Source organism: Phycomyces blakesleeanus, assembly GCF_001638985.1.
Source record: "Phycomyces blakesleeanus NRRL 1555(-) unplaced genomic scaffold PHYBLscaffold_2, whole genome shotgun sequence".
Lineage (NCBI taxonomy): Eukaryota > Fungi > Mucoromycota > Mucoromycetes > Mucorales > Phycomycetaceae > Phycomyces > Phycomyces blakesleeanus.
In genome coordinates, this window is record NW_017265135.1 from 3,239,745 (window position 1) to 3,252,520 (window position 12,776).

General features: G+C 36.1%; 4 protein-coding genes across 4 annotated transcripts; 2 read left to right on the forward strand and 2 right to left on the reverse strand.

Moving 5' to 3' along the window:
• Window positions 1–116: 116 nt before the first annotated feature.
• PHYBLDRAFT_59136 (hypothetical protein) lies at window positions 117–2,228 on the forward strand (the record flags this gene model as incomplete). Its single annotated transcript, XM_018440441.1, has 2 exons — window positions 117–288; window positions 2,071–2,228. 2 exons carry the CDS (start codon window positions 117–119, stop codon window positions 2,226–2,228), a joined length of 330 nt encoding a protein of 109 aa, XP_018298133.1.
• Window positions 2,229–2,940: 712 nt separating this feature from the next.
• PHYBLDRAFT_59137 (hypothetical protein) lies at window positions 2,941–4,608 on the reverse strand (the record flags this gene model as incomplete). The annotated part of the gene is made up of 4 exons (XM_018440442.1): window positions 2,941–3,230; window positions 3,588–3,695; window positions 3,962–4,319; window positions 4,372–4,608. The coding sequence occupies 4 exons, from the start codon at window positions 4,606–4,608 to the stop codon at window positions 2,941–2,943; spliced, it is 993 nt and encodes a 330-aa protein (XP_018298134.1).
• Window positions 4,609–6,289: 1,681 nt separating this feature from the next.
• On the forward strand, window positions 6,290–9,482 carry PHYBLDRAFT_163142 (hypothetical protein; the record flags this gene model as incomplete). The annotated part of the gene is made up of 6 exons (XM_018434738.1): window positions 6,290–6,492; window positions 6,562–6,673; window positions 6,760–7,121; window positions 7,743–8,171; window positions 8,309–9,140; window positions 9,318–9,482. 6 exons carry the CDS (start codon window positions 6,290–6,292, stop codon window positions 9,480–9,482), a joined length of 2,103 nt encoding a protein of 700 aa, XP_018298135.1.
• A 206-nt stretch (window positions 9,483–9,688) lies between these two features.
• Window positions 9,689–12,684, reverse strand: PHYBLDRAFT_163143 (hypothetical protein; the record flags this gene model as incomplete). Its single annotated transcript, XM_018434739.1, has 5 exons — window positions 9,689–10,256; window positions 10,320–10,825; window positions 10,871–11,275; window positions 11,342–12,533; window positions 12,596–12,684. The coding sequence occupies 5 exons, from the start codon at window positions 12,682–12,684 to the stop codon at window positions 9,689–9,691; spliced, it is 2,760 nt and encodes a 919-aa protein (XP_018298136.1).
• Between the last annotated feature and the right edge of the window lie 92 nt (window positions 12,685–12,776).

Sequence of the window (12,776 nt, forward strand, 5' to 3'; positions counted from 1 at the left end):
CAATTGCTTGTAATAAATCGTTGCCTTTCTCAAACTCAAATCGCTCTTATTCTACTTGTCTAAACTATCACCTTTTCTTTTCAACTCACTGCTTATAGCTAAAAAAAAACTTAAACATGTCCGATATTAACACAACTCTCCTCAACTCAATTCAAAAGATTGAGGTTGATCTTGCTGAAATCAAGCAAGCATTGCGCGAGCTTCAAAGGCAATTCAGCAATCAATTTGCGCCAGCAGTCAGTGCGGAAGATCTAACTACAATGCAACAAAGCATTATTGAGCAGAGTTGTAAGTCATATATATTCTGTGCTTAGATGTTTATTTACTTTATTAATATTGTCATACATTTTTTGTAGCTCTTGAGCGCATTGCCGAGTCTGTGAAAAGAGCCCAGCTCACAGAGTACCCTGATCAGCTCGGTAAGCGAGTAATCAATACTGGTGGTGAGTTCAAAGGAAAAAACGAAGCGCAAAAATACAATCTGTTGCTTCAGATTCTTCACGAGCAGGACTGGAAGGCGCGCTGCAAAGAAGTTCCACAAGGGCAGCCTTTGCCCCCATTAGTCCCTCTTTCAGACCATGATTTGACAGTAAAAAGACTGCATCTCAAAACATTAGGCCGTACGGTAAAGCATGATATCATTGACAAAGACTATCCTGCGGCCTCAAAAGAATGGAAGAATATCCCAGAGAAAAACAGGGAATACTACATGATGCATTTGGAGAGGTTGGCGAAGAATGGTGGATTGCACATCTACCAATGTAAAAGAATGTGGTGTGCAAGAAGCCTTCTTCGGGAAAGCTTCAAGAGCGACAACCAGACGCACAAGAGAAGAATGGCAGAGAAGAACAAAGTAAGTTTATCAATTAACAAATCTATATATTGTAAACTTTAATTAACATCGTTTCCTTTTATTATGCTATAGACACAGTGAGACATAAGTGATTCTTCGCTTTCTTCTCCTGATATGTCAGAAACTGGTGATGTTGAGTCGCCCATAATGGCAGATGTGCTGTAAGTTACCATTGTTGCTTTTTCTCATGCACTGTTAATACAAAACTAATATAAACTTCTTACTCTTTTATGTAGGTCTCCTCCACCCACAGCAAGTGTTGAGCCTGCTCGCAAGAGAAGCCGAAGATTGTAGTTTGGCTGCTGTGATTGGCCGAGTTTGATTTTTTTAGTCTGTCTTTAGTGCATTTTTTTTCTTATCTCGTCATTTTTCTTTTTATGTTTTTTATTCCTTTTTTCTTTCATATAAAAAATTTATTGACCTCTTTCATATGATTGATAATGTTGTGATTACAAGAATTTGAAGCTAATGTACAGCATCTACAATTCCGCTACATTCAAATATAAAAGGAAATAGTATATAGCCTTTTTTTTGGGAAAAAAATTAATAGTAATATTTTTGTACTGATATATTATACTTGGGAGTCATTCTATTATATGTAAGTATATTGAGTAGAATAAACACGTTAAGCTTTCTAACAAGATGCTCATTTCAGTTGTATGAATCAGATTCGAATTAGCTTCATGTTACATGACTTGAATCTTTGCTCAAGTTTTTCTTCTTCTATGATAACGACTTTCTATAGTGCTTATGTTTTATTGCTTTTCTTATATATAGATCTTAAATATTAATACATTCTTTAATATATATATATATTCTTAGAGTAAATGCTTATTTTACTGAACAAGTAAGCATATTATATAAAGGTAAGCATTATAATAATATTATATCTATTTATTTATAATAATATTATATCTATTTATTTATTTTAAGTTTTTTCTCTAATATTAGTATATTTGTAGAAATCAGTAAAAAATAATAAGTGCTATCTAAGATATATTAGAATACCCAAAGTATATGAAATACAATTTGAATAGTAGTGTTTTACTGCATACGTTTTGCAGTAGCTAAACAGAACCATTTTTTATTGCGAGTGGCCGATGGAATTGTTTTTTCATTATTACTATTATTATTATCATTTTCATTTAATAAAACATGCATTGAAATAAAGATTCAATTCAATTAAACCCGATTCAATATTGTATAATAAAAAACAGACCATTCTGTTAAAGCTGCAAAGGAAAAACAAGAGGTTGTGCTAGAATTGAAAGCAATAGAACAAAAGAAAGAATGTAATAGAGGAAAGGAAGGACGCTTGATTTTTTTTTTGAAAAATGGTAACAGTGCCTGTTTTGGCTTTTTACATAATAAATAACTGCTATTTTTTATTATGAAAAAAATGGTAACAGTGCTTGTTTTGGCTTTTTACATAATAAATAACTGCCATTTTTTACATAGTAAAAAATGGTAACAGTGCCTGTTTTGGCCTTATACAGAGTCATAACTGCCATTTTTTATTAAGTAAAAAATGGCAGTTATGTTACCAAAGTGGTAACATGTTACCATTTTCTCCGCCGTAGTGACATTTGTTGTGGTGGTTGAAGTTGAAGAAGTTTTTAAGAGGAAGAATTGAAGATTTGAAATTAAGAACAAAGATTTGTGAGAACTTGTGTAGGTTTTGTTTATTGAGAAAGATTTTGTATCAAAGTTTGATCAGGTTCCTACACTGAACTACTACTGCTATTTATATTGTTTTGGATTGGGAAAATTATATGACTGGGGTCAGGTAATCGATCCTATTTGAGCCTTAATCAGAGCAACATGATCTTGGGATAATTAATGTATGATTAATTATATAAATGTGTGTAATCCCAATGAAGTATTAACATCGAAAGTAAATGTGTTTATGAGTTATAATTATGCTTATAATAATCCACTGATGTATCCCATATTATGGTGATATCATCATATGAAATATAATCACTATCATGCATGCTAAACCTGTGTGTTAAATAATAAGTAATCGGTAGACACCTTTGACTGGAATAGCTGAGGCCTTATATTATTTCCTTCAGACTTATTCTCAATTACAGCAGTAGTAAATACTCATTTACAACATGAACAATTTCAAAGATTTTATCAATTGGCCTGATTTTATCTTGATCGCCATTTTGAATCATGCCAATGTATTGATATGTCTTGCCATACTTCTTACGCTTGAAATAAGCCTTGAATGCCCGAATAATACCACCATCCAATGGCTGAAGGTGGGAAGTGGTGTTTGGTGACAAAAAAAGAAGCTCAACATTTGTAGGTGTATAATCAACTATATGACCAGAGAAATTGTTGAGAGTCAAAAGAACTTTGCGCTTTTGAGCTTTTATGGCATTGTTGTGAATGAGTATTGATTACTGCTGAATCTGAGAGTAAGACTGAAGGATAAAATAATATCCTCAGCTATTCCAGTCAAACGGATCTCCCTTTATGATATTATCTAATACACAGATCATCATACACATAATTGATTATTTATTATTATCACTATGACATGGGATATACAAATACATATACATTATATATATGGCATCATTATATTTCATCTACATATTTCTTTTATTATACAAATACTTAATTGAGAGACTACAACTACAACTATCTAATATTATGAAACATTACCCAAGTATCTGGGTCGGAATACTAAAATATTACCAATAGCATAAATGCTCTTCTTTACCAAAACTCTTGGACTGATCTGACTGGAGAAGTATCATATCAATTGGTCTTTCCAGATCTTTCCAGAAGAACAATACTCCTGGAAGATGACTCATTGTGATAAAGATTACTTAAGCACATACTGAATTACAAATTAGAAAAATATATAAATATCAGTAGATAGTTCTGTGTAGAAAGACAATCGAATTTTATCATTCTTTACTTTTCTTTTGAAATAAACAACCTACACAAGTTCTCACGAATTCTTTCATCTATATTATATTTTGCTTTATTTTCTCCTCACAACAGATATATTTTATTGGCTATAAACTATTTAATATTCTAGGTTTTTATAGTAAAATATCCTATTCAATTCCACTACACTGGATTACTTACAAGACTGTAATCTTTTATGGCGATCCCTCCAGAGATGTGCAACTCTTGCAGTTGATGCCCAGTTTCCGAGACATCTAGTGATGTCTATACCAGAATCCTTCATTATATTTGCGTGCCTGGCACACATTTCTTTCTTAAGTGCTACGGGTATAGACCCCCAGCTAGGATTAGGACCAAGAGCAATCACCAAAGGATAGGCAGCCATATCATCACATATAAGCTTTGTACACATATTGAGTGTGGCCTTTTCGTTACTTGTTACTTCAATGCCAAGGTCTTCACTTATCATCTTGAAGATATGCTTTAAAGTTATTTCACAGAATACGCTCACCAGTTTGTGGATGGTATTAGCACTAGACTATTAAATAACATATTAATATATATTCAACTCGTTTTATTTTTTGTCTTACAATGACAGAGACAGAAGACGAAGTGTGTTGGTTAGAAATGTTTCTATTATCCAGTTGGCTCTGAAGAGCAGTAATCTCTAAATTCAAATCTTTGATGCTCGTCTTCATTTCAAGCTTCAACTCTTTGATCTGTGCCTTCATTTCAAGTTTGGTCTTTTCTTGACCTGCCTTCAAAAATAGTATCTCATTGTACATGACGTGTAGCAAAGAGATGGAACTGTTATCTGTGTTATTCATATTGAGAGTTTGGTTTACCTGAGAAAAAGGATTTTTGTGAAAGAAATATAAAGGCCAAAAAATTTTTCTATTGTCTATTATTAGTTTCATATAAATGAGTTTAACCTATTGGTCCAGCCAATATTATTATTGGACTACTGTAGTTCTAATAACAGCTATTATGCAATGTTTTAGCTTCTGTTCCTGAGTTTATATTTGTATCATCTATGTCATTGCCTACTTGTAATCATTAAGTCTATACAAATCTCAGCGCTATTAAGTATAAAGGCATATTACAGTCTGAGAAAGAAATATTTCACACCCTGGCGCGCTATTTGCACCTTTGCTTTATAACCTATATTTTATATTTTTCAACGTCTTAAAAAACTAATTAACAAATCTATCATAATGCCAAACGAACAAAAGAATAACTCTTGTGGGCCCTATAATGTGCTTTCAGATTTGACGAAAGGAAAGATCCTTGGTCTTCAACTTGATAGAAATAATGTTGCCAGCATTTCGCCAAGCTGAATGTACCCAAATCAACAGTTCAATATTTTTTAAAGAGATATAAAGAAAGAGGAACTGCCGATAATAGAAAGTCTTCTGGAAGACCACAGATCCTCACACCTAGAGACAAAAGACGTATTGTCTCAAATCTCAAAAAAGACAGATGGTCAATGTTGGATGATCTTGTTGATGGTGCTAGTGCTGACACGGGAAAGAATGTCAGCAAGGTTACCATGTGTAAAGCTTTGCACAGCATGGACTATTTTTGCCGTAAACCTGTGTCAAAGCCTTTTCTTACCAAGACACACATTGCCAAATGCTGAGCTTGGTACAAAACCGTGAAAGACTGGAATAAACAGTGGGAAACAGTTATCTGGAGTGACGAGTCATCATTTGTGCTGTATAAGAAAAATTCAAGGAGAAAACTCTGGCGCAAAACTGGTGAGAGGTTTGATACGGATCACTTTGTCCCAAAGGTGCAAGAAAATGGTGGATCGGTTATGGTCTGGGGGTGTATCTGGTCAGGAGGACTTAGTCTACTTGTTTTTGTAGATGAAAACATGGATGGTCCAAGATATATAGAAGTTCTTTGAGATCATTTTCTTCCATTCTTGCATGCTCTTCCTGTATCTAGCAGCGGTAGCTACAAGTTCCAGAAAGATAATGCCAAGGCGCATAAATCAAAAGTTGCAGGAAAGTTCAAGAAAGAACATGGTATTAATGTTTTGCAATGGCCACCCAACAGCTCTGACCTTAGCCCCATTGAGAATATATGGGGAATCATTGATCACAGAATCAGAGCAAGACACCTCAGACCAAATTCTCTGCATGAGCTGAAGGCTACTTTGTTGGAAGAGTGGAACAAAATATCAGCAAAAACTTGTAGAAGATGCTGCTTGAATATGCCAAATCGATTGGCCTTACTTAAGAAAAAGAAATTTAAGCAAATCCGCTATTAAAACTGTATCTTTTTTTTTATATTATTAATATATATGTCTTTTACTTTTATTGTTTCAAGTATTATATTTCAATACGTATTGTACATCTTTAGAAAGGGATTTGAAGTTGTGATATCTTCTTTACCATTCATGGCGAATGTTAAAATGGGCAAAACATTTCTTTTTGGTACTGTATTTAAAAGAAATTATCAATATTCATACCTTTATTCTTGTGTTTATTTCCAACCTAAAAAATGTCTTCAAATTCAATCTTTGATAGTTACCAATACAATCAATGCAAAAAGCGCCACACCAATTTAAAAAAAGTCAAGAGTTGTAGAGCTCAATGTTTTAAGAACCGTCATAGAAGACATAATGATATCCAGACTTCACAGACCACGCTTGTTCCTGGACAAGTCAGTGTTGTTTTGAACACTGTCTCGAATGACACTATCGAGTAAATCTACAAATCACATACATACTATTAGAAAGTGTAATTAATTATATTGTTATTTTCATAAACAAGCAGAGAACATGCTGATGCAATCAAAGATCAGATCATGGATACACTCAACAGCAAAGATAACGATGATCCAATTATGAATATCTTTAGTAATGATGATAATGATAAGTCTATGGTAAGATATATATATATATATATATATATATATATATATATACATGTCTTATTATATAATGCTAATTATTATCTACCTTGTTAAAGTATGATGCGGAACTTGGCAACAACATGGATATCATTGAAAACGAAACATCTCCTTTGGTTTTTGACTTCAGTCAGCCTGCACCTACCCTTGACAAAGATGCCACAAAGAACCTTGAGTTTCTCAATATCATTAAGGATTTTAGTATCTCCCGCAATGCCTATGAAATGATAGTCAAGCATTTCAACAGCATTTTGGAAACGTCGACATGTATTACATACAGAGCATGTACTCCTCATCTTGGCAAAAAGCTTTTGAAGCGATTCTCTGATGTTGAAGAGATAGTCCATGATATCTGTCAGAGGGGATGTATGCTCTTTACCAGTCCATCCCAGACTGAGTGCTCCAACTGTGGACAAAGCCAGTACAAAACAAGACGTGGAGAAACTGAGGGTGGTGATCTGGTTGCTGCTGCCATGATGATACAGCTTCCATTGGCAAGACAACTGGCTATTGCATTAGCCAATGAGAATACAAGAGCAGATATGCATTACTGCCATAATCATAAGTCAAGTTCAGATGAAAGTAAAACCGATGTGTTTGGTGGCCAGGTTTACCAGCAAGTGAAACATCTGTTTTCCAAAAAAGATGACATTGCAATTTCGTTGTCTGTTGATGGATTCACACCACACAATATTTCTGGTTCTGTAACGATCCTCCATGCCACCATTCTTAACCTGAATCCCATGGTCCGGTATGAGAGAAGCAGAATGCTCCAGATCGCAATGATCCCAGGTCCAGGCACACCTGCCAATTTCTGGTCGTTCATGGAACCAATGATGAAAGAGCTCCTGATGTTGGAGAGCAAAGGGATGGTCGTCAAGACACCAAATGAGACCATTCGTGCCAAGGTACATGTCTTAATGGTCACTGGTGACATTCCCACCTTAGCAAAGTTGGCATGTCATTCTGGACATATAAGCAAAGACAGTTGCCAGATCTGTCATGTTGTCGGCCAATGTCCCAAGCATGGACAATACTTCAGAACTTTGCCCAGCATCAATATCTATATGCTGGAAAGTTTCCAGAATTTTTCCCAGGCCAGTGCATCCAGCCGCAAAGGATTAAACGGACAATCCCCCTTGGCAACATTGAAGGTATTCTCTGGATCATTGTTTTTTGCCCTTGATGAGATGCATGGACTTTGCCATGGAATAAGCAAGCAGGTCTGGGGTTTGGTTTCTGGTATCTATGGAACAGATCATTGTTTTGCTCTTTCTTCTGGTGTTTGGAAGGAGATCGGTACAGCAATGTACAAAACAAGAAATATCATCTCTACATCCTTCCATGGTAATTGGAGGGATGTATACAAGAACCCTGGGTTGTTCAAGGCCATCAATTGGGCAGACTTTCTTCTGTTTGTCGTCCCTATGCTGGTGGCAGAGTGTATTGGAGATGCAACTGCCCAGAATGCGTTACTTGGCTTGGTTCAAGCATGTAACCTACTCATGAGCTGAGAGTTATCAGCAGAGGAACAAACCTCTATCAAAAGGTATATTTTAGTAAAAGCTATGTGTTATTCTATTATTTATTCTAACTATTTTTCTTCAGTAAACTTGAAATATGGAACATGTATCTGGAATCGCTGCTTACAAGTGGAAAAATCAAAATCAATATTTTCACTATAAACCAGCATCTTCTTCAGCACTATCCTCTCATGATTGACGCATACGGCCCACCTCGTGCATATAGCGCCAGATCCATGGAACGGGCAATTGGTGAATACTCAAGGGCTATCAAGAGTAATTCTGCTATAAATGTTAACACTGGCAATATCATGCTTGGCTTAGCACAAATACGACAAGCAGAGGCCAGAGCTACTGTTATGATTACAGAAGCAAGAACAGCACGACACTTACAATATGAAGATTCCACTGCTGGTTGGCCATTGGCAGATGAGGGTAAGCATGTTGGTGCTGGGTCTGATATTGAGTTCTGGGGGCCTTTGAGGAATAGAACAATCCGAGATAGTTTTGAAGGCATTTCTTGTCTTTCAAAACTTCTTGAAGACTTCTACAAATCAAAGGGGGAAGAGTGTAGTATGATTGAAGCAGCTATACAAACTAGCCGCAAGGCATTTGTCAATGGTTGTGTGATTGACTCTGCACTCCACCAAAATTGTGTAAGGGAGGCACATAACATCAGATTACAGATTCAGATTGATGAAAACCACAATATACATTCTGCATACTCTCCGGTTTACAAGAATTTCTTTGGGAAAGTTGTTGTCTTCTTTGAGCACAAGCTCAACAACAAGAGGTGGCTGCTTGCTCTTGTAGAGATTGCGGCAGTCCATTTGGTAAATGGTATACCAGTTGTTAATCATGGGCAAATGAAGCCAAAGGTAGTTCATCTGGCAGATGTCAAAGAATTGGTTGGTTTGGTGAAGTCGGACACGACTATAAATACAATAACAACAACAACAACAACAACATACATAGTGTGGCCAGAGCTTAACTGCAGCCCAAAATTGTTACTTGGTTCTCTTGCAGACCTATAATTTGTTTTTTTTTGTAATATATTTTTTTTCAAATTGTCTTAACATATTTTATTCTCTCAGCAAAAAGTTATGTTTTCTTCTCTTTTACCTCTGACTTTTAATAGTCATCAATTGCAATCTACATTTACTAAAAATGTAAACACACCCACTGATTTTTTTTCATTTATGGTAATTTCAAGGGTGCCGAATGATTTTATTGGCTTAGAGAGTGAATCTTTAGCTTAAAATGTTTAAATTCAGAAGTAGCTGCATGAAATGACTAGAATTATAACAAAAAAGGAATGGCTGTATTTTTTCAGAAAATTATTTTAATTTCAGATAATACAGAATTTTAAAATGGGGGGAGAAATGAAGAGGTCTGAAAAAGAAAAGATTTTATTGGTCAAAACCCATTGGGAAAAAATTCATTTTTTTTTGTTAAGTCATTTTGTTTAGTATGCAATTTTAGCAATGTTCATTAACATCCACCAAAACACACCAAACTTCTCAACGTTAAGCAGTTTTTCTCTGCTATTGTTGCCATGCTGCAAGTGAATGTCTATAGCTTGGACAACTTCAACTTCTTCTTCACGAATCTCCAGGAGATGACCAAAAGAAACAACAACAATGTTATGCACATTAGCAGTTATTACAGGAGGAGTGTATATGCATTCAATACTATTGCTAGGTATCATTTGATACTTTTGCATGTAGTATTTTTTAACAAAATTATTCATAATGTCTCGCGTGGAAATTGCTTTGACCTGACCAAGAAAGATTTGACCATTTGCTTGAAAAACACCTGCAAGTGTATTGCACAAAGTGGGAGTCAGCAAACCAGAATTGTCACTATTAGGCTGTGACCCAAAGAAGTGCCTTCTGAATTCAGGAGATGCAGATAGTTCCTGTATGTATTTTCCAGCAGTGCATCTCACTTGCTGACTTGTTCCATTCACGTCCCTCATCACATTGTAATATCCGCCATTACACAAATAATGGCAAATGAATTGCTTTCCAAATCTGAGAGCAACATCTCGAGAAGTTGATTATCTGTTAGTTTGGAAAAGATGCTTGCAGATGAACTTATTAAATTGTTTGCTGTTCTCTGTCTCGTATTGGAGAACTGATCCGAAACAAACAATGTCTTCAGCTATGTGATGGAGGAGGTGAACTTTGGGCTTAAAGGTGAGATCCTGCTTGGAGTGCTTGCTCTTTTTAATATGTATGTCCAATGCAAGGAGCAGGTTTGTCACTTCATTTACAGCATGTTTTATCAGGACAATGTAATAATCAAAGCCTTCGCTTATTCCATACATGTACAACAAAGATAACAATTTAGCAACTACATAGAGAGTCTTAGTAAGAAGTTCGAATTTGCTATTTCCAGAAAAAAGCACTGTCATAACGTTTGGGAGAACTTGCATCAGCTGTTTGTAGTCGCACCCAACAAACAAACCATTATGACAAAGCTGGTTTCTGAATCCTCTGCTATAACTCTTGCAGACTCTGTAAGAACTCAGAGCTGACTCAAGTCTTGCCATTTCTGCTGTTGACATTTTCGAGAACTTAAGAAGGTAAGTGACCAGATACTGTGATTAGCCAAGTGGGATGGTGTGAAGAATTTCAATGGGCACGTCTTTTGTTGCATCAAATGCTTCAAGTCTGAGAAATTCTTTGCTGCCATTCTTGCTATAGTTTAGGTTACACCCATGCTTATACAATTCTGAATCTGTATTGGCAGTGGCGAAAGCATTTAAGAATTCCTTTGTTCTTTTTTCAGCGCCATTATGGTCGACTGGAAGATAAGGTATCTCTGGCGTGCTGTCTTTTTGAGTGCTTTGGGGTGCTTCTAAATGGCATTTCCTGCAGAAATGCTTTCCTGATGTTCCACTGTGCATAGCAAGTTGCGATTGCCAAGGATTATCACCCATGAACAATAACAGAGAAGCAACACCCAGAACATCTTCACTATGATCTTTGGAGTACATCACAATTCCTTTCTCCAATTCCACAAAATCATCAACAATTGGGAGCAGCATCTCGACAGCATTCAGCACATGATTCGAGGTGGAAATAAATATCGCATTCTCTCAATTATTTCTCACCTCAAGAGGCATCGCAGCAAAATACATAAGATAGCTGTTGTACTTGTTGTATTGCTTTGAAGAGTTTCCGGAAGTGTCATCAGAATACAAATTCAGTGGGCAAATAACCACTTTCATTAACCCGCCTCTGGGAAGTCTTATCTTGAATCTTTCAACAAAGGACGTGTTGAGCCACAATTGAGACTGAATACCAACAAGAGTGTCATAAACAATCTCAGAAGGGCAGGAAGAAACAGATAAACCACATCTGAGAAAAAGATTGCTGTCTTTCTGAATAATAGACAAAATCTTATCGACTTCAATAGTATACTTAAGGAGGGAGACAGCAAAATTTGTGGATCCACCACACGACCAGAAGTAAGCATCGTCACAATGACTTAGCATAGTATCATGGCCACCATACACTTGGAAGGCATCGGCATATGTAGATCTGTTTTTTGTATAAAACTTCTCCAAGAGGAACCAATTTGACCACCCTTGTACTTCAACAACACTACCTACCCAATAATCCAAACCTTCAGATGTAATCATTGGGATTTGGAACATGGGATTTTCCTTCCACTTGGTGCCTTGGTTGAGATTCAACCATTGATTTTCAGTGAAATCAGAAAGTGATGACATCTGTGCCGTTTTTCCTGGACATGCCAGAGTATGCCTGAGATACTCAGACAGTTTGTTTATCAAAAATTCATGGCGTTGGCCTTTTTGATTTACGGCAGTGCATGTTGTTGTCAGAAATACCAGGATCTCATTCTTCTTTCGCAAGTGATAGTTTATCACTGCATCAGGCTTCGGAAAATCCAATTTCTCCCCAGCTTCCTCACGAGCCTCCAACAACTTCTTCATCACAAACATGATTTTCTTGATAGATCTTTCAGAAGAAAGATCTTTATTGCCATGGAACAAGGCATGTAAGATAAACGCTGCCTTGGATTTGAAAGGACTGATATATCCAGAAAAACCCTCAGCATTGTTCTCTTGATGGTAGACTGTTTGTGTGTTGCTATCTCCATCCGAATAGACATTCATGATCGCAGCTATAGGGTTAGCACCCATAAAAACTGCTTCCATTTCAGCATCAAGGACCAGGACATCACTTTCAACATTAAAGTCTGCACTTTCCCCATCACTTGACATGACTTCTTCATCATCACAAAAGTACTGGCCAAGTAAGTCATCACAAGGTTGGTCACTATAAACAATTAAATAAGTGGTAAGCATTTGTATTTTACAGTATTAACTAAGAAAGCTCACTTTGGTATATCATCTTCACTATCATCAGAAGTACACTCGCTATAGAAATCCTGAGGTGACTCTAAGATGAACTCCATTTGCATAGACATGTTATCAGTTTCTGGGGTGATGGCTGCAGATGAAGACAGTTCTCCCAAGTTTACACTGCTAATATTAGAGTAAGTTCAAAACTGGCTGCATT